At 38.0% G+C, this 25,604-nt stretch overlaps 1 protein-coding gene across 7 annotated transcripts in view; it reads right to left on the bottom strand.

Moving 5' to 3' along the window:
* The window catches only part of TNS3 (tensin 3), a 247,992-nt gene that overhangs the window by 109,665 nt on the left and 112,723 nt on the right, over nucleotides 1-25,604 (bottom strand). For all 7 annotated transcript variants that reach the window (XM_082754611.1, XM_082754606.1, XM_082754607.1 and 4 more), the window contains 6 exons: nucleotides 25,330-25,371; nucleotides 9,713-9,762; nucleotides 8,709-8,880; nucleotides 4,222-4,272; nucleotides 2,849-2,971; nucleotides 632-696 (listed from right to left, as the gene is read on the bottom strand). In XM_082754611.1, the coding sequence (XP_082610737.1) occupies nucleotides 632-696; nucleotides 2,849-2,971; nucleotides 4,222-4,272; nucleotides 8,709-8,858 (389 nt within the window). In that variant the 5' untranslated portion in view covers nucleotides 8,859-8,880; nucleotides 9,713-9,762; nucleotides 25,330-25,371. The remainder of the gene's footprint in view (nucleotides 1-631; nucleotides 697-2,848; nucleotides 2,972-4,221; nucleotides 4,273-8,708; nucleotides 8,881-9,712; nucleotides 9,763-25,329; nucleotides 25,372-25,604) is intronic.

Raw genomic sequence — 25,604 nt, 5'->3', positions numbered from 1 at the left:
TTTTCATCTTTATTGACATATATTGTTAATTTTCAGTTCATAATTTGAGGACTCTCTAAGAAACAGTTGAAACAGAGCAATCAGACTCCTATTGTTTAAACTGACTGAAGACCTGCTCCTGCAAAATAAGATTCAGATTATGTCATAAACTGCTTTCTGCACTTTGATCGATGTCTGAGAATTCCCTGTTAAAATATTTGTTCTGGATTCTAATAACTATTTTCCATATGTACTTTAGGAATAGTTTCTCATGGATTCAAGAGAAACAACTTTAGGGATGTGGCAAATGGATGTGTTTAATAACTTAAAGATTGCATCAGTATACAAAAATGGTTTCAAACATTTCTTCATTCATCTTGAAAGACCCTTTAGATAACTTTTACACAGAATCATAGAATTCCTGATTAGAACAGACCTTTGATCTTCACTTAGTCAAACCTTCTGCTGAAAACAGAACCACAAGAAAACTGCTACTTTAAGATGTGCTCCAAGATTCCTGAGAAGCCCAGCTAGCAAACCTTAAGGAGGGAATTGAGCAGCTCCACAATTACAAGACATCTTTTTCTGATCTTTTTCTAATTGTAAAAAATGCACAATATATATTCATTTATTTCCATTATTCATAGCTTACCTTGCAGAAACATTGGTGAAGTGCATATACGATGATATGACTACGCCTATCCTTCCTTTTCCTCCCTGTATTGGGAAAAAGGGAAATGATAACTTATTTAATCTATACCGCATATCATTGAACATTGTTCTGCTTAAGACCCATGCTAAACAAGAACTTTAAGACATGCATCTCCTGTGTTGTTTCAGTGATAGTATTCATGGACATAAGCTTATCTCTCTCTACTGCAAGGTGACACGAAAAATGCTAAACATGATTTCTATACACGTCTGTCAAGTCTTACGTGATGGAGAGGAAAGCTTGCACACATGGATGCCAACATCACACAGAGCAAAGCCTGTATCTAGCTGTTCTGCAGTGATGAATTTTTCCCATCATGTTATTTGCATTAATCGTTGTCCTCTGTGCTCAGAAGCTCTCGCACGCAGTGGAAATCAGTTTAAGAGGCTGAAGACTTACCTGTATCATACTGAAACTTTAACATAGGAACTTTAATTCCTAGCCTGTGTTTGAAAATATCACTTAGCAAATGACTTCCTAGCTCTTCGTTCATATCCAAGAGCTGGGTCCTCAGGTGAACACATTAACTCCTATATATGCCTAGCCATAATACTAAGTTTTCTTGGTATTTTTTTTAATGTTAGATTCATTACTTTTAATAGTTTTAAACTTTTAATTATTTCTTAAACATGCATTTAAAATGCTATCTTTTCATACCAAAACAAGGCAATAAATATTTTTTTTTTTTAAAAAAAGAACAGTAGTAAAGGGTTCTATCAATTATTTTATATTATTCTTTTCAGTGATCATTTAAGACAAGTCTAGACAATGTTGCAACTTCTGTTACGAAATGTTATAAAATACGTATTTTGGAAAGCATATGACCTCTGACAGGTCTTGTCATTTTTACCTCCTTGACCCCACAGCGTCTCAGACTTACAACTGCTGCTTGTTTCTCTATGGAGTATTTAAAAATGTTATGGATCTTATTAAATAGTTTACATGACTTAAATTCAGTACAATTTACCAAGTGGTAATTCTCTCTGATTTCATAACATTCTCAGACTCTCAGCTGACACAGGATAGCTACACCTATTTTTGTGTTTGGAAATATTTAAGTTATTACCAGGAGGTATTAATCAACTACCAATCAACACTACCAATTCGCAAAAAAAAAAAAAAACATAGGAATATTTTGCCTCCTTTTTTTTGTCCCATGTATGGGCCATTCTTCTGGCTGCGGTCCTGCAGCTAGTAAGAATTCAGTAGTGTTTCACACAATCATGGCATTCTGCCTGCAAGAAATGGAGGACTGGGGACTATACAACTTGACCTGAAGAACACCTACATTCTGTTCAAAGTAATATCTGCCTGCAATACAGAGACAGATTTGTCTTATATCACCAGCACAACTGCCAACTCAGTTCTGAATTTATATTATTTATTTTTAATTAAGGCTTTTCTGTATTTCTCTTCATTGTGAGCAAGGAGAAGAAGCAGCACTGCACAATAATAGCATTACTGTATGACACTGCAATTACCCAGACAGTTAGAACCTGTCTCGGTCCAGGAGGTACTTAATATCCTCATTTCCTACAACCATACTATTCTGTAAAGGGATGATGAACTATTAGTCAGAACTATTAGTCACTGTGCTATATTCAACATTGTTGGACATGTTTTCCAATACAGACAAAAAATGTGGTCCAGAAAACAGTATTATGTTGTGCCGGTAATTGCCTGAACACCCACTTCAGCATACTGAAAGCCATCTGGACACTTAACCTCTGTTGATCTGCAGTGTGGACCCAACTAACAAGTCAAGCCTGTGAAATGTTGCCTAGCTTTATCCAACAACAAAATCCATAAATGTCACAGAATTTGAAATTCTTCTGAAGAGTTTGCCATTGAGCTGGAAAAACTGAAGAATCTTAGTAAATTCACAGAAATAGCACTGACTACTGAGTTTGAAAAAGCAAACTAACATAACTGCATGCTATACTCAGAGTAGAAGCTAGAACATTAGTTACAAAAAGGAAGAGATAACAAGCATGTAGGGTCTGTAGAATAAGGCCTACTTAAATCAACTGAAGATTTGGCACACCGTTTGCAACACTGAAAAGAACAAACTTTTTTTTTTTTTTAAATGAGTAAGGACAACCTTTTTGAGAATGATTTCAAGCTGATAGTCAATGAGTACTCCCAAAGCTCACCTACCTTGCAATGAATCACCACCACATGTTGAGGATCATTGTTCAACCACGACTCCATAGCCTTACAGATGGTGCACACTTTATCAAGAGGTGGTGCATGGAGATCAGGCCACCCCACATCCATAATCTGCAGTTAAACAAATAACATTAACAAGAGTAACCTTTACGATAATACTCCGTATTAAAATTCTAACTTCTGATGGTTAGGAGTCTCCTCTCTTTTTCCAACCCTTGGGAATCATTTCATATTACATTTGAATGCCATGATGTAAATACATGTTTACGTGTTTCTTAAGGGGAAGTAGAGGCTAACTTTTTCTTTAAAAAAAAAAAAAAAAAACCTAGAATTTTGTAAAAATTAAAAAAAAAACCTTTCCCCAAAACCCACCAACCACTGATACATCACAGTATTTCTGAAGATCTTAAAAGAATTTTCAATTAAAAATTTAGGTATTTTATAATAGTAAAATACTTATAATGTCAAAATTAGAACAAAGAATGTTGACTGACCTGAGCAAATATTTTGTGATTATTTTTATTTAGTTTGCAATTTCTTTTCTTTTCTTTGTGTACAACAGATTTGATTCTTTCATATTTTCTGTTTAACTTTAGTCACTATATAATACCATTTACTCAAACTATTATATATGTATTTAACAGTAACAATATTGAACATATTGAACATTAACAAAAGCAGTAACCATGAACAACTTAAATCCTTCATGATCAATAATGTACTCACTAGGTCAAAATTAAGAGTCCTTTTAGTATTCTTCTCTGGCAGAATATGTAAACCTACTACTATGAATGTACATCTGTGCTACTCAGACTTTATAATAGCTGCTGAAGAGCAACTGCATTTCATTTTATACAATAAATACAATAGTGAGAAGGGAAAGGGTATGAGGAAAAGCAAAAGGCATTTATAGGTCCTTTCCTTATGTCTCTATTTTACAAAGCAACTATGAAAAGACAACACAAAAGGAAAGCTCATATTTGAATTAAGTTCACTAGCTTCAGCCATTACGCTTTATGTTACAATATATAACCCCTAGTATCCCATGAGTGCAAAAGAAAAGCATGCTTGGAGCAAAATTTACTTCACTCAATAGGAATTTTCCAGTAGCCACAACAGGCTACTGTGTGTAAAGTCTAAGAAAACAACAGAAACAGCTTTGTAAAGAACAGATGTAACGGGCACAAAACAGAACTTGGGGGGAAATAAAAATACAGAAGGGAGGCATATGTTTTTTTTATGATCTTCCAAAAGGTATCTTACTCTGTATCAAGGCTTGTATAGCTTCAAGGCTTATCATGCCAATTAAGTTCTATTTAACGCTATAGAAAAAGAGGCAGGTTATGGAAGTGAGCCAATACCTTTGCATTAAGCTTGGTAAGGTCATATCTCTTTTCGGAAAGGTTTAGCACCTGTTCAGAAAAAAAGAAAATATATCAACCATCAAGACTTCACCGTTTATGTAGTAAGTCACTGTATTTTAAACAGATGATTATTAGTAGAAATGGCAGTGGTAGGACTTCAGGTTTGCCTACTATTTTACTGAATTAAATTAACCTTTAAAGTCAGGTAACATTAGCAAATGTAATTTAGGCAATCCCTATAGTAAACTCAGTTATTATATGATGAAACTAAACGCACACTTCAAAAAAGGGCAGTAAAACTGTTTACATTCTATTTATTTCATATCGTTTTATTTTAGTTGTGGGTATACCAAGAGATCTGGACACTGCAAATTTACTGTAAAGCAGATTCAAAAGTTCAAAAATTCAAAAGGAAAAGTCCAGGTGGTTATGTATTACGTATTTGAATTTGAGCACTTGGCATGAACAGTCTCAGCAAACAAGCTAAGAACTGAGTAGGCTACATTAAATCACTTTGAAACACATGATATTGACCATAAAGGTCATTCATCACTTCAACTGACCTTAAACTCTGAAAAAAAGAAAGTTTAAAACATCCATATAAAATTAGGAACACAGTCTTTATTCCAATAATCTGTCTGAATTTTAAACAGATTACTGATACAGAGCTAAACAGCAATCAAAAATTCATATATGCATTGTCCATACTATTTTGGATCAGGAAGACGTATCAACATTTGAAATTAAGACTACAGTTAATCTTCCAGAGGGACCAACTGTATTATTAATATGTATATATACATATATACAAGTGCTGTTGTGTGAGAACTTTTCTTTATCCCTCTATCTTGTATTCATATTTAAGAACAGTTTGCAATTCTTGCGTGTTATCATACACATTTTTTCATGATGGATATGTCACTGCGATATCAGGTGCCAAACTCAAATCCTAAGATGTAGCCAAGTTCCTGTCAACCTATACAGTAGAGATCAAACTGAGATGCTACAGTAGTTGTCATCTCGGAATGGAGACCAGAAGACACGGATCCAACATTTCACATGAAACAAAAGAAGCGTTCACTAAAGGCTTTCAAGAGAAGCATATTCTGCAAATAGATGTAAGTGGAAGATGAATTGCATTCTTTTTAGCCCCTTTTTGGTATAATCAAGGTATAGGTACATAGATTTTGTACAGGAAAGGTGAGCATTCTATGAAACTTAAATGATTTTTCCACGCATTTTAAGACCTCATCTAATGAATAAAAAATGAAGTAATATTAAGCAGCTGGGGAAAAAGAAGCCTTTTCTTCTTATACACAGCAGAGAGGAAACCCCTTCACCCCTATATGATTTAAACCTGAACTGTGAAGAAACTTGAACTAGTAAGGTAATATTAATTCTCTCACTCTGCTGAATGCTCGGCAACAGAACAAAAATATGGAGGCCTTTTAGCACAAAAAAAATATGGAGACTTTTACAAAGATACTGAAGTGTCATACGCTTGGTCTGCTCTTTTATCAGATGACCACAAATACAAAACCTCAGAATGGAAAATAAAAAGAATCAAACAGCATGTGGCTGCAATTTTGGAACATGAAAGGTGTACTGTGGTCAAAACAACATTAAGTACTAACCAAGGAACAATTCACTAGTCTGCAGCCCATTCCATTAAGGAGAAGAGACAGGGAGAGCAAGCAGGCAAAACTGTTCCACCAAGTGGGACTGAACTTACATGCTGAAGTTAGCACAGGCCTCATATGGAGTATAATGCAGGGCAAAGAGGAACGTGTCCAAAACATGACATGAGCTAAAATTAACAAATAGTTCCAACTAGGAAAACAACAGCAGCACGCAAGCATTATCTTATCATTTACATAAGCAGGACCAAGAAAATGCACAGCATTTATATTGGCCTAACCAGTAACAAATGCTAACATATGCTAAAGCTGCAGGGTAATCACTGATTTATATATTTATTTATTTATTTATTTATTTTACAAATCTTCACAGTGGGTTTGAGGGGTTTTTTTTGCTTTTCTAGAAGAACTGAACATGAATTTAGACAATAGTATTTACTACCTCATTCTTAATGTGTACACACATCTAACTAGAGTGAATTAATTTACAGTAGTTTACTCCTCAAAGAACTCTGTTACGTTTCAGTCACTGTAGATACAAAAATACCACTGGAACACCCAAATACAGCAAGAGAGATAAGGTAACTTGTTCATTTATCACTGCTATAAATTAACATCAGGAAAACTGCTTTGATAATTGTAACTAATAAACACTGAAATAAAAATTCTTAAGTGACAAACTGATAAACAGACAAACTGGTAACATTTTGTTGTTGTTGTTGTTTCTTTTGAAAGCTAAAACTATCTGAACAATTGAGCACCACTCCTTTCCTACAAGCACAACGCATGGCAAACTTTTGTTAAAATAGCATGACAAATGTATTACTGGTAAAATTGATTAAAACAGAAACATGATTAATTTATTTTTGCAAACTGAGTTTTTCAGTTGACAAAACGATTATGTCATTTAAACTGTTTATGTTTGCACTAATTATATTTTGAAAGTGCTGGTGAAAAACAGCATTCATTTGTAGCCAAGCCTTTGAATCTTGCATGAAAACATGCCTTCCTTTGCAACCAAGAGATCATTTTATTGGGGAATAAAAGGATGCTTTATTCTATCCACTAAATCTCTTTCTATGAAATGGCTGTTTTTTTTCAAACAAACACAGTTCTTTGGGTGTTCCATTACCCCTTCTCTGTTCTCATTATTGACTATAGCAGCAACAATCTACCACATACAAAAATCCAGAAAGAGAACAGCTAGATAAGAAACAATAAATGTTGATTTATAGTATAGTTTCTGCTAGCTCAGGCCCTGACCAAATGAAAGAAGAAAACTGTTCTCATCAGCTTCAGTAACATTGCTTACTTGTAGGTGGTGGTTTTTCTGGTTTTCTTTTTTTCTTTTTTTTTTTAATGTTTCTTTTTTTTTTTTTCAATTTGTTTGTTTGCTTTTTGCTGCTATACGTATGTCTCTCAAGCAGACTTAAGGGATCTTTGAAACATAAGAAACAACAGATCAAGTTTAAAAATGAGATCTCTGGCTCTATAACCTGGCTATGATTTTCCAGGTTATTTTGAAAATTTGCAGAAACGTTCTTGAACAGAGGGAATCAAATTTTCTTTTGACCATGTCTTCAGATTTCCAAAGTACTGGGTACAGATTTTTTAAATAAATAATTAAACTCAGATCAAAACGTTGCAAGAGAAATTGACTGCAATCCCACTTAAAGAGAGGACATCTTCTCAACCTAATCTCTCTCACTTACCATACACACAGATTTTTGTAATACAGTTATTTAATGAGATTTAACTCTAATGAGACTAGAAGATTATTTCCCACATACCAAAAATATTTCTGTCATATGGGAAAGGCCACTCACAACAGGTGAATTGGAAACCATAAATCTTTGCATCCAGGTCACCCTCACACTGTTAGTATATTGTACCTTACAAGCTACCAGAACTACGTGGAATGGAAGGAAGGGCAATAAGGTGGCATTCTGAGAACATCAGACAACATTTTAAGTATTACAGGTATGTATCTGTTGTCCTCAAGACATCTATGACACCTCTGTTTGTGAGCAAAAGATTGTATATTTAAATTGTTAGGTGGACTCACTCTGTAAACCAATTTATGCAGTTAGTAAAGTTTCTGCTCCTGAAGCTGTGGAAATTTGATTCTAATAGTTTAAGCATGCTGACTAAAAATAGAAGAAAAAAACGTAAATAAAATACTGGCCCGTTTTTAAATTCACATTCACAGAACAAGCTGAGACAATACATGTCATAGGTTACAGATACAGTAGGGAAAAAACAGCACAGAAGTAACAGTTTGGGTCATTACTTAAAAATATTCTGCACATAGAGCTCATTTGAGATTTGCTCACAATCTAATTTCCTACAGAAAACTAAATAGCAGGAAAAATGCATCTAAATCAAGTTAATGAGAAAGAGTTGGACCAAACAGACAAACTGTAACCCTATTACATATACCAGAGACAGCCCAGGCATGATGGTGAGAGACCATTAGATACCCAAGCTGAGGACCCTGATTTAACAGATGGCTAGGAAAGAAAAACACATTCTACGTTGCAGCATATAGATCTCTTAAAAGTATACTTTGGACAATTAAAACAGTATGTGCAATTGTTCTGTAGCATTTGAATACCTACGATCAAAATAGAGACTGCAGTGCCAACAGCAGAAAGGTATTTTTAATATCCTTATCCTTATCTAACAGATTATAACATTACTGAAAATTTTGCTCTTGTTTATAAAGCTGTAAAGGTGGAAAAGAGTTTTTAGATGAATGACTTTTATTTTATAATGGTACATGTAAACCTACAAGTGGTCTTCCTGCAGGACAGAAGAAGATGCAGCACTTAAGACAGACATACATACCAAGTAATTATCACCATGTTTGGATTTGAGCATTCGTGTTACATCTTGTAGATTGTGGAGATAAGTTTCCTCAGAACAGCTAGCAGGGAAAGATACAGCAATGATCCGTTCCGTGATGTAAGTGAGGTCAAGTTCATAGCCCTCCTCCATAATGTGATCAAAGTCTGCACTTCTGTGAAGAAATTATACATGGCAGTTCAGAAAAAAGCAGCAGAGTATATTAATGAGAAGAAATCGCAACTTGGACTGATACAGACAGCATTGCATGTTTGCAAAGCTTTCATTAAAATTACAATTTATTAAACACCTATAAAGCTCAAATTCTTAATTTTAGTCTGTAAATAGAGGTAGCCAAAAATCAGAGTTCTTCACATCAAAACTATAATGAAAAAATCTCTACAACCAATAGTGTAGAAAAGCAGTAAGATGAATACAATTAACTTTCACAAACACTAGTGCAAGAAATGTGGGAGTTAAGACAAAGAAGAACAAAAACAAAAATCCCCACAACATACAGATACTTATGGCTGCACAGGTCTCTTTCTGTAGAACTCTACAAATGCTTTACAAATTAGTAGATTCACCAGTGGTCTGTAAAACATTGCAGATAGATACCATCTTGAAAACTGTTCTGAGAAACACTGAGGTAACTCCAAAACCAGTCCCCAAACTGTAACAGACACTAATATAATACAAATAATTGTACAGGTACAATTATGTACAAATACTGTTTCCTTTACCTTCTGCTCCTTCCCCCAGTTGAGGGTGAAACCAGATACCTTACCTGATACCTATATCCTTCCTAATAGAATAATCAGAAGACGATAGTCACTAAGTTAAAAGTAAGCTCTTCAAATATGCCCGGCTTTTATCTCACAGAGGGATAGTAAAAATTAACTTTGCACAGCTGGACATGTCTCAGAGAAAGCTATCTCAAAAATCTAAACCACAAATAACGTGACAGCACTTGACACTACTAAACCAAATATTAAAGGAATACCTACTGTGATCCCTTGTCACAACTGAAAGAGTTCTTCGAAACACTGCTGGAATTCTGGAACAAATAAAGCAGAGGGGTCAATCCAGTAGCTTTCTTGCTGCATTTATGTCAGTGTTCCTGCTTCCCTCCCCCCCCCCCCCCACCCTCCTTTACTACATCCCTACTGTGGAAAACTATTACAACAACAGGATTAGGAGGGCTACGAAGATGGTGAAAGGCCTTGAGGGGAAGACGTACGAGGAACGGCTGAGGTCACTGGGCCTGTTCAGCCTGGAGAAGAGGAGGCTGAGGGGAGACCTCATCACAGTCTACAACTTCCTCGTAAGGGGGTGTCAAGAGGCAGGAGACCTTTTCTCCATTAACACCAGTGACAGGACCCGCGGGAACGGGGTTAAGCGGAGGCAGGGGAAATTTAGGCTGGACCTCAGGAGGGGGTTCTTCACAGAGAGGGTGGTTGCACACTGGAACAGGCTCCCCAGGGAAGTGGTCACTGCACCGAGCCTGTCTGAATTTAAGAAGAGATTGGACTGTGAACTTAGGCACATGGTCTGAACTTTTGGGTAGACCTGTGCGGTGTCAAGAGTTGGACTTGATGATCCTTAAGGGTCCCTTCCAACTCAGGATATTCTATGATTCTGTGATTCTATGATAAGAGAGTAGCATCTTATGTTTTAATCACAACTGTAAACACTGTGGTTATGAACCAGGTTATGTCCAACTCCTCATGCAGGACATACACAGACTCACTACTACCAGAAAAGTAATGGTTGTCTAACATCGTTGAAGTCTTTGGTAACTCTGCACTATGATTAAAGCGGACATTCAACAGATTTCTCAGAAGCTGGAGCTTGAATCAATAATCATTTTGTCACTTCTTATCAGAGGAAGCTGCTATGTGACTGCTCATTCAGATTAAAGAGAGGTTTAGTCATAACATTTATCAGGAAAGGTAGAAGCAATGGATAGATCTATGTGACCAACAAAGACCACGGAAGTAGAGGTGAAGATGTTCCCCTAATTCCTTTCTACTTACAAAACCAAAATTAACTGAAAAACACACTGAAAGCTTTCTTATGGATTTCAGTTTTTACCTATTGACTTACTGTAGCACTTCTGATGTATTATAGCCTTCACAATCCAAAGAAAGGGTTGAGTAAAAAGAAGCTGAAAATACCAATAAGTTTCCTTATCTTCTGTTGTTCTATTTAAGTAAAGACAAGAATTCATGGAACTGGGAACAAGCACTTCAGTGAGGCACACCTTTTGCAATCAGGTGTACTTGTTTAAAATTTGCCAGAACAGCTCATTTCCAGAAATTCTGGAAGGAAACATGCCAGTCATGTGTTTGTATGCACCCTAGCTTTTGATATACAGTGCCACTGTGTGGAAAGTTTTAAGGCCTAGCACAAGTTTTGGTATATATTGTCCACGTAGCCAAAACAGACAGGGTTTATCAGTTTTCCAGCTCTTGCCCTTCCACTATATGAGCTTTTCTGTGCGTTTTTCTGTGTAGTAAGTATAAATTCAGGGCAGGAAGATGGATGAGGTCTTTCTCTAATGGAGTTACTGATGCATGATATTAAAGTGAACTTCTAATTTTCTGTATAAAAAGATGTATCTAAATGTAAAATTTGTTGTTGATGCTTTTCTTATTATTATTTAGTGTTAGTGTAATAATAGCTGCCCGTTTTTCTAAAAACCTATTCTGGAAGGGTTTCTGTCCCCTCTAGGTTTCTCTGTTTCTCTCATTACATGCAAAGGGAACTTAGGTGACTACCACACGGGTAGACTGAGTCAATGAAGTCACTGAGAGAGCTAAAATTAGGTGAGAGAAACTCTATCACTAAGGTTCATGGAGGAGAAAATTGTTACGCTCTTTAATGCATAGTTACTCTTACTGAACAAAGGGGAGTACAGAAGTCATACTAAATTCTCCTAAAGCAAAATGACTTCAGTTCATGCTTCTGCTTAGACTTGCAGGACTGTTACTGGAATACATTGAGTATATGTTTTGATACTTTCATAAGAGAATCAGTTGATAGGTATTCAGGTTTGCAGTCAGAAGGCTTAAGCGTTGCATGGTCTCAATAGCTGCAATACTCTCATCTGTCATTATTGGTTCTCTTTTACGCGAATACTTTGATTAAGCATAAGAAACTTCCCATGGTCTACAGATGGCACAGAGAACTACTAAATTTTAGTTAACCCTTCAAAGATTGTCTTGTACATTATATGTTGACTACTGTCGGCAAATGGACAAACAGTTGTTGGCTCTTGTTGACAAATGGACACCGTTAAGAACACTCCCCCTATTCTTCTGCATGTTCTCTAGGTTCTAGTCGCTTCCTCCACTCCTCCATGTCTTGATGCTAGTGATGTATCCTCTTTTTTTTTTTTTTTTTTTTTTTACTTTTTTTCTTTTTACTAATTGTTTTGTTTACTAGTTGTTAATGACTACACCACTATCTTTTCCCCTTACAGAAAAAACATTTAGTAAAATCCAACAAGGAATCATAAGAATCATTTAGGTTGGAAAAAATGTCTGATATCATCAAGTCCAACTGTTTACCTAGTACTGACAAGTCTACCACTAAACCGTGTCCCTAAGCATCATATCTACACGTCTTTTAAGTATCTCCAGGGATGGTGACTCAACTACTTCCCTGGGCAGCCTGTTCCAATGCTTCACAACCCTTTCAGCGAATAATTTTTTCCTAACATCCAGTCTCAACCTCCCCTGCTGCAATTTGAAGACAAGAAGTAATGCATGGCATGTCAGAGAGGCAAAATGATTGCTGAAATACCTTTTTAAAGGTTTGGTGAAACACACACCATATATACACACACATAAATGTGTTCTCAAACGCATGAAGAAGCTGTAAGAGCATTTCTTTCAAAAGACAATCTGTAAATGTGAGCCATATCCTTCCATGCTTCTGACTTAATTTAGGTTTAATAGCCAATTAAAACCAATCTTGAACTTATGTAGCTGTCTTTCATTTTTCCATCAATCATCTCTGTGCTATTTCAGGTTAATTTCACTAATACCAATGCATTCCTCTTCATTTAGAACCAAAACATTATATATCTAACAGCAGAATACCAGTTTCACCAGGTACAGAATACAGATGCGTAGGGCAGACCACACATAAAGGCAAAATCAACTCCATCCATGACTAGCCCTGCAAGACAGCAAATAGAGGATAGCACCTCCCAGGATCAATGATCGCAAAGAAATTCTTTCAAAACTAGATCTGATTTTCATTTTGTGTTGAGGAAAGGCACAAAAAATAATTGCTCAAAATGAGGTGTTTAATTACTCATGGATAAAAAATCAGAGTAGTAATGAGCATAGATCCAGTGGTAACAGCGCTTCTTCTGTTGCCAGTAGGGCAGACCACCTCAACGTTATTTGTCCTTTGAGTTTTTCACATGTTGTTTTCCCCTGTTTCCCTAGGACTGCCTGGCAATGCAAACAATATCATCAGTCATTTGAGAGGTAGAGTTGTAAATAAAGAAAACTTCTTCATTTTACCTACTCATTCAATTTTAGTGACTTTTTAAATATATAACACACAGATCAATCCCAAATAATTACAATAAAAAGTTATCCCTAGTAAGTGAAAAGAACCTTTTGGTGAGATAAATTTAGCTAGTCATTCCACGAAAGCCAGAAGGGGGAAGCAATTGCTTTTCAAGTGACAACTGTCTTCTCTCCAGGCACAGAATGATTCTATTGGGGAACAAATTCTTTGTATGTTACTGTGTATTACTGTCCTTTTCCGGTGAAAATTCAAGCCATCAAGCTCTTCCTTTTCACATCCTCCTTGCTCCTTTTATCATCTTTGGCACCTGCACCCAGTTGTGGGTTCAGTGCAGAGCCTGATAGGCCAACTTTCTCAATAACGCAGTTCTCAGAAGAGACCACCCCAAGGAAAAAATTTGACGCAGAAGCTAAGAAACAACCCCATATTTGATTCTACATCATTTTCACCAGATCACAACAGTCATCAGAAGGTAAATGTCCCAGCACAGCTTTGCTCTACAAATTCAGAAAAAAAAAAAAAAAATTACACTGGTACAGTACAGGGCATCTGACATAGGTATGGCTGCAATGCTAGCACTGAGTTTCCAGACACTTTCTGCACTAGTCCAGAGCAGAAGGAACACAGAAATAACCTGTAATAACCTAAAATAAAAAACAGAAAGAATAAGAAATAACCTTCCTGACAAGCTCGCATCCCCTCCCTATGAAGAAAGCCTATGAATAAAAGGCTGTCTTTCAAGAGAAAAAATGAGGATTATAAAGTAAAAAAAAAAAATCATGGCTATAAAAATGTTTTTAAAAAATATATCTGGATCTGTATATGCATATATGTATCTGTACATCCTTTCAAGATCTTGAATACAACTTTGATGAATAATAGTTGGATGATGATTAGTACACACTTCATAGGCTAAAACCCTCATTAGTAAAGTCTCAAAGAACAGACAGTTTATGGAAAAGCTAAATGGTGAAGGGTGATCAGTTTTGCCCAGATAAATTCATTTGTATAGTGTCAGTATAGCGCTTTACTATTTTTTATGCAGCAGTCTGGAAAAATCAAAAACCTATTGTGCAAACTGCTGGTGTCCAATACCAAAGCAGAACTAGACATGTGGGCCACACGTTGGGTCAGAAATACCAGATGTCACAATGATTTATCTGGTTTGAGATAAGGCAGTCTAAGGAATGAAAATTCAAATGACAAATCATTCAGTAGCCTTTTTCCAAGGCCATGCTTCTGGCACTGAGGAACAGTAATACAATGTCTGCTTAAACGCAATCTCAGCAGAATACAAGAACTACTGGATTCAAGGACTGGGTTATTTTAAGCGGCTGATAGCTCTCCATGAACTACATGCAGTTCTGAGTAACAGCATTACTGAAAACTCATGCCTGCAGGACTGGATATGCATTCATCCAGTTCATCTTCTCTCTCAGGCGTCTTCTTGGAGTGAGCACTAACAAGTGTAAGGAAGGGTCAATGAGCAGAAACTACAGCTATCAGAAATGTTAAGTGAAATGCAACTTAATGGGTGATCTGTAACTTAAAGAATCAGGGCACATTTTGGAAGAATGGCAGACTTATTTGTGATATAAATATTTTATTTATTCCTATTTTTAATGTTGATATAAACACCAGGCAACTTGAATCTCTATATAAAATTAAATGCATTTTACATAGCTTTTAATTACCTCACGAAACTTTTTGCCACATAATTGTTTGAAATACCACCAGTTCAAAGAGCCAAAAATACAACTATTAATAGACAGATAATCAAGAGAACTGAATGCATTTTCACAGAGTCATAGAATGGTATGGGTTGAAAGGGACCTTAAAGATCATCTAGTTCCAATCCCTTGCCACACCTCCCACTAAATCAGATTGCTCGAAGCCCCATTCAGCCTGGCCTTAAACACTTCCAGGGATGGGGCATCCACAGCTTCTCTGGGCAACCTGTTCCAGTGCCTCACCACTCTCACTGTGAAGAATTTCTTTCTTATATGTAATCTAAACTTACCCTTTTTTAGTTTATAGGCATTATTCCTTGTCCTATCAGTACCTCCCCAGCTTTCCTATAGGCCCCCACACTCCCTTCAGGTATTGGAAAGCCTGCTATAAGGTCTCCCTGGAGCCTTCTCTTCTCCAGGCTGAACAAAGCCAACTTTCTCAGCCTCTCTTCATAGAAGTGCTCCAGCTCCTTGATCATCTTTGTGGCCCTCTAGACTCATTCTAATACTTCCATGTCCTTCCTGCGCTGGGGGCCCCAGAGCTGAATGCAGTCCTCCAGGTGTGGTCTCACAAGAGCAGAGTAGAGGCAGAGAATCACCTCCCCAGCCCTGCTGGCCATTCTTCTTTTGATGCACCCCAGCATACAGTTGGTTTTGTGGTCTGCAAGAGCACATTGCTGGCTTATGTTGAGCTTCTCGTCAACCAACACCCCCAGGTCCTTCTCCTGAGGACTGCTTTCAATCCATTCTCTGCCCAGCCTGTATTTCTGATTGGGATTGCCCCAGCTCACATGCAGAACTTTGCACTTGGCCTTGTTCAACTTCATGAGGTTTCGCACAGGCCCTCCTCTCAAGTCTGTCAAAGTCCCTCTGGATGGCATCCCTTCCCTCTAGTGTATCGACCACAATATACAGCTTGGTGTCATCAGCAAACTTACTGAGGGTGCACGCAATCCCATTGTTCTTGTCACCACAGAGATGTTAAATAGTGCTGGTCCCAATACTGACTCCTTAAGAACACCACCTGTCACTAATCACCACTTGGAGGATGAGTTGTTGACCACAACACTTTGAGTGAGATCATCCAGCGAATTCCTTATGCACTGAGTTGTCCATCCATTAAAGCTATGTCTCTCCAATGTCAAGTCAAGGATATCACAGGAGTCAGTGTCAAATGCTTTGGACAAGTCCAGGTAGATGATGTCAGTTGCTCTTCCCCTATACACCAGTGCTTGTAACCCCATCATAGAAGGCCAGATTTGTCAGGCACAATCTTCCCTCAGTGAAGCCATGTTGACTTTTACCAGTCACCTCCTGATTTTCCATGTGCCTTAGCATAGTTTCCAGAAGGATCTGTTTCATGATCTTGGCAGGAAAAAAGGTGAGACTGACTGGCCTGTAGTTCCACAGGTACGTGGAACTTTTTCTCCTTTTTAAAGGAGAAATGTATTTATTGAATTTTAATTTTATTATTTTTAATTTATTTATATTTATTATTTATTAAACAATACATTTAAAATGTGTCCTTTTTCTCCTTTTTAAAAGGGGGTCATGTTTCCCCTTTTCCAGTCAGTGGGAACTTCATCAGATTGCCACTTCTCAAATATGATGGACACTGGCTTAGCAACTTCATCCATCAGTTCCCTCAGGACCCTTGGATGCATTTCTTCAGGTCCCATGGACTTGTGCACCTTCAGGTTCCTTAGATGGTCTCATACCTGATCTCCTCCTACACTGGGAGGTCCACCGCTCTTCTAGCCTGACGTTGTCTTCTGGTGCTTAGGCTATGTGGTTAGAGCTCTTGTTGGTGAAGACTGAGGCAAAACAGTCATTAAGTACTTCAGCCTTGTCCACATCCCAGGTGACCAGGTCTCCTGTTTCCTTCCAGAAAGGGCCCACAATTCCCACAGTCTTCCTTTTATCACTGACGTACCTAGAGAAGACTTTCTTATTGCCTTTAATGTCCCTGGCCAAATTTAATTCATGGGGATGGACTTTAGCTTTCCTAACCTGATCCCTGGCTGCTTGGGCAATGGCTCTGTATCCCTCCCAGGCTACGTGTCCTTGTTTCCACTCTCTGGAGGCCTTCTTTTTCTGATTAAGCTTCGTCAGGAGATTGTTGTTCATCCATGCAGGTCTCCTGGCATTTTTGACGGATTTCCTCTTTGCTGGAATGCATCACTCCTCACTGCCGTCAGGATCCTGAACTCCACCATTTCATGATCACTGCAGCCAAGGCTGCCTTTGACATTCATATTCCCCACCAACCCATGCTTGTTGGTGAGAATAAGATCCAGAACAGCACCTCTCCTCGTTGCTTCCTCTGTCAAAGCTATTTTAACAAAGTTATCTATTTTAACAAAGTTTATGATAATATATGATTATATGACAATATAATATGATAATATTGTATGATAATAAGTTTATGATAATAAAGCTTATGATAATATTTTCATTCTCTAACCATTCTCAAGTTCTCTAACCTGTTCTAAGACATAATGCAACAGTTTTGTACACTTCGGGGTACTGGAGACAGGACAATGAAGTACACCAGTCATGTGCTGTTCCATGATTATGACTCCTACTGTCACAGTAGTTGCTTTCAGAAGCTACATGGAAACATCGTTAGATGTCTTGCATGAGAATTAAAATTTGCATAATCTTTTGTCTTCTGGTTTTAGAATGATTCCTAATGTGAGAAATTTAAAAAAAAAAAATATGTATTGTGAATATAAATGGTTCTCTGTTACTATATTCCTGCAGGAAATGTTAAAATAAATAAGACTTTGTTATAATTGATTCTCTGAAGACAAGTTTTTTAATTTCTACTGCAAATAGCTTTTTGGCTGTACATTTTATTTTTGTTCTGTATACTGCATTCTGTAAAAGTAATCTGTTCACTTGTATAGTATAAAAGAGTCAAGACAGATGTGCTCCCTGCAAGCAAGCAGCAGTGTCTGCAGAAGTTACAAATCCCAGCTTGCTCTCTCCCTGCTAAAAACCAGCTTGACTTTTAATCAATCACGGGAGCCGTTTTGTTCCCATGATTCTTCCCCTAAACACAGCAGTCAAGATAGGCCAGGCTGCCCTAAACAAGTTAACTATGGGACTCTGTAATTGAGTTTTCGGGCACTTGTATTTGGAACTCCCTCTGCCAGTTTGATGCACTAACAAAAAGTCAACCAGGGCAGGAAGACCGTTTTCCAACTCATTTAGGTTCAGAAGAATGTCTCTGCCCAAAGCCTCAAAGATCCTTGTATAACTGGGTCTTCAATCCATCTTTTTCACTTCTCTGAAAATCTGAAATTCATAGCAAAGAAAAGGCACAGAAAAAATTGTTTCTACTAAGGGAACTTCAAGTGAGAATACTGAATGTGCCCAAGTTCCATACTCACGTAAAAATGAGGCACAACTTATGTTTATATTACATGACCAAACAGCCCAAAACTCCCACACAGGCACAAACAGTAAGGGGGAAAAGAACACAGGAGAATAGAAGTTGGGAATGACAAGGACTATCAAAAGGAAGTCTTTCCCCAAAGCCTGGGGTGTCCTTACAGAACCACTTCATCCCTCTGCCAACTGAAAAGGAAAGACCCGAGAGAGCATGGGTGGAGCTGAGTAAGACAGCCCTGTCTGCTCCCTGCATAACAACCAGTGCAAGTAAGAAAACTCAACGGGTGATGGTAGTAGGAGACTTTTTCTGAAAGGTAAAGAGACACCCAGGCACCCATTTGCCTATTTGATCTGCTCTTGAGAGAAGTCTGCTGTTTGGTAGGGGCCCATATCAGGGATGTCACCAAGAGACTGTCAAGCCTTGTACAGCCTAAGGACTATTACCCACTGCTGCTGTTTCACATGGGCACCAGTGATGCAGCCAGGTGATTGCACAAGTTGTGGGTGTTCCATCCCTGGAGGTGTTTACGGCCAGGTATCTTTGCCCACGGCAGGGGGGTTGGAATTAGATGGTCTTTAAGGTCCCTTCCAACCCAAACCATTCTATGGTTCTATGATTTCACCTCACACACAATTTTACAGCTACACATATTTCTATCTGGAAATCCATAGCACTTCTGAACCCTTAGTTCTATAATGTCAAGATTAACTATTCATACTGAACTTCGTGAAGTTAGCAACTAGCCCTAACCCCTACTATGTAATACACAATACTACAGAGAAACCCTGCTTAGGTGAGTTAGTCATGTCAACACTGGAATGTAGCCAGGATACACAGCAGCCTCTTTCAAGTCATTCCAAAATCGTTAGTGATTTGCATGTGCCTTGCAACATTGCGACTTTTATTTTAATGGATAACTAATAAGCGTGCGGAAAACCACCAGAAAAGTTAAATAACAATTGGAATGTCTCACTATAAGCATTTCAGGAAAAGGGATAGCAATTTATTTATATGGGAGTAGTTTTTAAAACAGTTGGGCTAGCTGGACATTTCTGAGTAGATGGTGGGAGTCTTTCATACAAAGAATGCTTCAGCAACTTTTCTCTTACAAATGACAAATATTGCTTGGCACCGGAAATAGCAAAGGGAAAGGAATTCACAGATCCAACATGATGAGTCTGCAAAACTGTTTGCAGCGTGTTCCTGTTGTTCTTGCTAAAAGCTGCAAAGCTCTGACTCTGGTGGCATGGTAAATTCTCTACACCAGCTAGACACTCTTAATCAGTATCGAGCTATGAGACTTTTTCCAAATGCCTCAAAATATTACCATTTTTTGATAACAACAACTGCACTGTGTTTCTCACTCCTCAGCAGAAGGTTTGGTATGTTAGCCTGAATGAAAAGGACCTGACTAACGGGAATGAACAATAAAATTAAAATTCAGGTAACTCTAACATTACAGATGTCCTTGAAGCAGCATCATACTAGCCACAATACACACATTGATTACAATTATCTGTTGGTATGATCTTTTTCCTTAGCTGTTAACATACAGTTGTCTTCTGTGGTTAATATATACTGCCTCGTCGCAATGAGTGATCTTTCCAAATAATTTTCCTAAGTCTCCAGTGAGATTCAAAATGTTTTGGTTTCTCTTCCTAATCTTTAGCCTCTTATTTTTCTCCTTTGCTCGTTATTTCAACTTCCTGCTTTTCTCATTCAGGCACACGCTGTACACTAATTCAATGCAAAGAAGGCCAGAGTTTCTCTTTTAAGAGCTAATCAAGATACAGACCTCATTTCTGACAAATGTAATTTATTTCACACTCTTCTCTGTTGCCCCATTTCCCCCTTTTATGCAGGAAGAGTCTCACACTTCCATGTTCTCTGTTTTTGTTTTTTGTTTTTTTTACTCTTTTTGAGTTAATTTCAGATCAGTATGCTCAGGCTGCAAATGCATGAAACTGCTGGCACACAGCAATGCCGAGACACGGCACCAGTCTGCAGGCTCCTCCAAAGGCAGATGACAATGGTCTGTTTTATGAGCCTAAGAGAACCAGGTGAGTTTGATCTCACCAGGAAGCAATGTGCGTATCTCCCTTAATACAGACCATTATGTCAAAACTAGACAATGCACAGCACTATATTATATGTTATTGTATTAGTTAAAACAAAAAAGTGATGCGAAATACAGACAGCTCATTGTATCTGCTGACAACAGATGAATGTAAGTCACAATGCTGCTCATAGGTAACTCAATAATAAGGCTACTCAGAGGGAATATCTAAAAGGCTACGATCAACAAGATAGAATTCACCCAGCAAGGGAATCATCCAGCAATCACTCAGAAAGAAAATTCACCAACACTTCGATACTGTCATTTACTATTTTGGGAACCAGAGAAGCAGAAGCTTTTCAGAAGAAAACTAGCAATCACAAGGTGTTTTACTGTTCTCCCTTCCTAAGGCTGTGTGACACTGGGAATACAGAAAAAGTCGTTCTTATTCCAGGGGAAATGCATTTGACAAATATCTTTTACAAGGACAGACCATATTGCTACTTCCATCACCTCTCCTCAGATTAACTTAAAGCTGCTGCAAAGATGACTTTTATACAACTTGTAAGGAACCCCTTAGCTTGCACACAGAGAAAGCAGAAAATATAGCAAAGGTAGCTTTGCAAGCCTTACGTAGCTAGATTTACTTCCCCAAGGAAGTAAAAGTCCATATAGCAAGAAGTGAGTTCTACACACTTCCACCATCCCTCTTCCATGACATTGCCCATATGTAAACTTTCACCCAAGGCACAGTTCTAATCTTACAGCTGTTTCACATAGCTCTCTACAAGACCAAAGTTCCACTGCAAACATAAGGGAAACTTACTATGTCTGTATTTAAGTATTATTACGTTGAGTATTATGTAAGGAATTTACCTCAACTGACTGAAATAATACATGTGTTCCAGCTCTGGTTGTAGCACAGCTTCATAATTACTTCAGAGGTTTGAACAAGTTTCCTGAATGAATACTATCCACAGGCAATTCAATTAAGCACAGCAGACACAGCAAGGTATGCAACAAGAAATGTAAATTACTACATTAATTTACACCTACTACATTAAGGATGAGGCTCTGCAGAATTCCTGTACAGCACGGCTCAATGATACTTAACACAAAGTTCATGTACGTGTGCTCTATTTCCTAATTCTCTAAAAACAACAGTGGTATCTACAGTGGAAAGAAAAGAACGTGGTGGCAGAAGAACAGATCAGAAGTAGATCTCCTGAGTTTGTCTGACCTTGCTGAAGATGCAAACTGAATCAGATATTCATCCATAACTTAGCCCTTTACTAACAGAAAATTACATGTGCTGATGGACAGAATTCTTGGAAAGAGACAAATCACTTCTGTCAGCCTTTAGTTGAAACAAGAAGCCTTGTTTTCTTGTTTTTAATATGTCAGTATTAAAATGTAACAAAATTTTGGCTCTGACACTATCTAGAATTCAAGCCCGAACTTCTATGTTGATGTTTACACAGCTTTCCTGTAAAGCAGTAGGGGCTGACGTTAGAAATATTTTTTAGTAGCCACATTGCTGGGAGAAAGCAATAAAACTTTTCTTTCCTGGACCAGATGTTACAAAACAAGATGGAAAGGAGATGAAAGAACAAAGAAACACCAGAGCCAAAGAAGGCTCAGATGGGTTAAAGCAGTCTCTTTCAATTTCATTAATACAACAAAAAGAAGAACAAGAATGTGTGATGTTTTCACACTGTTGGCTAGCTAAGATAAGCTCTTTTACAACCATTCTCGTCCTCCCCCTCCTCAAAGAAACAGGGGGAGAAAATATGATGAAAAAACACCTCATGGGTTGAGATAAGGACAGGGATATCACTCAGCAATTAACCACTACAGGCAAAACAGACTCTGCATATGGAGACTAATATAATTTACTGTCTATTACTATCAGGCCAGAACAGTGAGAACTAAAAGCAAACTAAAAACACGTTCCCTCCCCCTATCTTCCCACTTCTACTTTCTCCCCCTGAGTGGCACAGGGGTACAGGGAAGGGGATTTGTGGTCAATCCATAACACTGTCTCAGCTGCTCCTTCCTCCTCACCCTGTTCCCCTGCTTCAGTGTGGGGTCCCTCCCACAGGATGCAGTCCTTCCTGAACTGATCTTGTGTGGGCTTCCCACAAACTGCAGTTCTTGAAGAACTGCTCTAATATGGGTCCGTACCATGGGGTCCATCCACCAGGAGCACACTGCTCCAACCTGGGTCCCCCATGTACAGCAGCTCCACCAGACCTCCTGCTCCACACCATGGCCTCCACTCCACAAGCTGCAGTTCTGGCCTGAAGTCTGCTCCTGTGGGGGCTCTCCATAGCCTACAGAATCCTCCAGGCCATATCCACCTGCTCCACCACAGGCTCCTCCATGAGCTGTAACGTGGAGATCTGCTCTGCAGTGGTACACCATGGGCTGTGCGGGACAGCCTGCTCCACCACAGGCCCCTCTGTGGGTTGGAGGGGAACTGCTGTTCTGGTACCTGGAGCACCTCCTCCCCCTCCTTCTTCACTGACCTCAGTATCCGCAGGCTTGTTTCTCTCGCATTTCGTCAGTCCACTCTCCCAGCTGCTGTTGTGCAGCAATTTTTTCCTTTCTTAAATATGTTCTCACAAAGGCACAACTAGCATCGCTCAACTTTGGCCAGTGGCAGGAGGGAGCTGCAGGGTGTGAGCTACAGTCATGGATCACAGAACCAGAGCTGCAACAGCCCCATCAAGGCACCACCTGCATCTTGCCACTAACACATAGCTTGCCACTACGACTGTCTTCAAAATTGCTAGCTGTGCATGAGCTACCACATGTACAGAAAAAAAAAGGGGAGGAGAAACATCTTTGCTTGTCTAGTAAGCTACCACTACAAAGAGAAAGCTCCAGTGTGTTCAGATGTAAAAAAATTAAGCTAACAACTTCCTACTAAAAACAACAACAACAAAAAAGATTTTCCTCACAATATGTCTCATTATTTTGCTTCACATTTCTTACATTAGAAACAGCTATCAAAACCAATTATTCACATGCATGTAACAAAGAAGTTTGTTCTGTTCTGATTTTTTTTTATATTTTTAGGTGATTTGTCTAAAAAGAAGAACGAAGCAAATAGACAAAATTTTGTCACTAGGTATTTTAGCTGATTTCAATAAATATGATCTAGTAACTTAAAGATTACTGCAACTTTACAAGAAAACAGTGGATAATAGTATGGATCCAGTGTGGATAGAGAATACTTTGGCTGTACAAAAAACATTATTGCCACCCTAAATAAACAAACTATACTACTAACAACAAAGTCTTTGTGATGGTCTCCTGCCTACGTAGATAGTCAAGGATCAGAATTCTTCACAGTATGCAAAGAGCGACACCAGAAGAAGCCTGCAGCACTGAACCACAGATGACACTGGAAAAAAGTGCAACATGCAAGACAAACACAGTGAAATAGATGCTCATTTATTGCAGTAGAGAGCTGCTCTTTAACGATCAATTGGTGAAGGCCACATGTCTTTTAAGTCTTTACCCTTGCTCCTTTTTAAATGCCAACTTCACCTTTACAGCGGTGAATCAAATACCTGCATCACAGTTAACAGATAGTTAACTATAGTTATCTACCATGATTTATTTCAGGATCAGAGAAACCTGGCATCTCTGATAAAACATAACTGCAAAGGTTCTCAAAAAGACCTTTGTTCCTTCCTTGTTTTACTTATTTCACAGAAATTGTGCTAGAAATATATTCATACGTGATACCAGTATTAAAATATTGAGTAATTCCCATTCGCAGAATTTTCTACATCACTTAGAAGACTAGGTTCTATTGCACTACAGTATATATATTTACTATTTCTTGTACCACTGGAACTACACCAGCAATAATAACAAAGAGTTGGTAAAGAACATCTAATTTGTTTTGTATATAGTGTGGCACATTTGAACAAATAAACGCAAAAAGATTGATTACATATTGACCACAACAGAAGAACTTTAAACTGTTCTTGCTGGGAAAAAAGCCTCTTGAATTCCTGAACCCCTCTAAAAGTGACCAGTCTACAAACATTTTAGTATTTCTCTTTAATTCTCCTCTGCTTGACTTAGATAAAAGGAACTGTTATGGTTTTGGTTTGGATAGAGTTAATTTTCTTTGTAAAAGCTTGTATGATTCTGTGCTTTGGATTTTTGACGACAATAGCAGTGATAACAGAACAATGTTTTTTGTTCTTGCAGAGCAGTGGTTGAACAGAGTCAAGGACTTCTCTTTTTCTCGTGCTGCCCTGCCAGTTGCTGGGAGGAGACAGCCAGGACAAACTGACCAAAGGGATATTCCATACCGTATGACATCATGCTCAGCAATAAAAGCTGGGGTAAAGGAGGAGGAAGGGAGCACTTTCAGAGTGATGGCATTTATCTTCTCAAGAAACCATTATTCGTGATGAGCCTGCTTTCCTGGAAGTGGCTGGATATCTCCTTGCCGATGAGAAGTGGCAAATGAATTCCTTGTTTTGTTTTGTTTGCATGTGCAGCTGTTACTTCACATAGTTAACTTCTTTATCTCAGCCCATGAGTTTTCTCAGATTTATTTACCTGTCTGATTCTCTCCCTTATCCCACCTGGGGACAGTAAGAAAGCAGCTGTGTGGTACTTGGCTGCCTGCCATGCTTGAACCACAACAAGATCACAAAGTTCATTTCATTGTTCATGCATAAAATGGGGGAGGTGGGGAAGAGAGCACATAAGGAATCCCAGAGACAATTTTACACAGTGTAGAAGCCAAAGAGCATGCCCTGAAAAGGGCTAGCATTTAACACTTTGTAAGGATGTAATAAAACGAGCAATAACAAAAAGGAAAATAGCAGGCCAAGCAAAAGAAAAATAAATAAAATTACTTACAGTTCTGGTTACATGACTTTTAAAGGCGTCAAAGTTGTTTGCCTGCAAAATGAGAAAAATGCACAAAATGGACTTTATTATTCCAGATAGTTAAAATATAAGAAATCTCCTTCTAACATATTCACACAACAACAAAAAAATAAATGAATCATTCAGAAGTACACATACATTCTACAGCATTAACAACCAAACTATCTTTCAAACAGATATGGAAAACAAATTGATTTTACATCATCAGATGTAAAATTTGGATTATCATCATCAGATGTTAATTC

This window comes from Aythya marila, assembly GCF_965140915.1.
Source record: "Aythya marila genome assembly, chromosome: 2".
In the NCBI taxonomy this organism is placed as follows: Eukaryota; Metazoa; Chordata; class Aves; order Anseriformes; family Anatidae; genus Aythya; species Aythya marila.
Note: the sequence above shows the minus strand (reverse complement) of the source record. Positions and strands in the feature narration are given on the sequence as shown.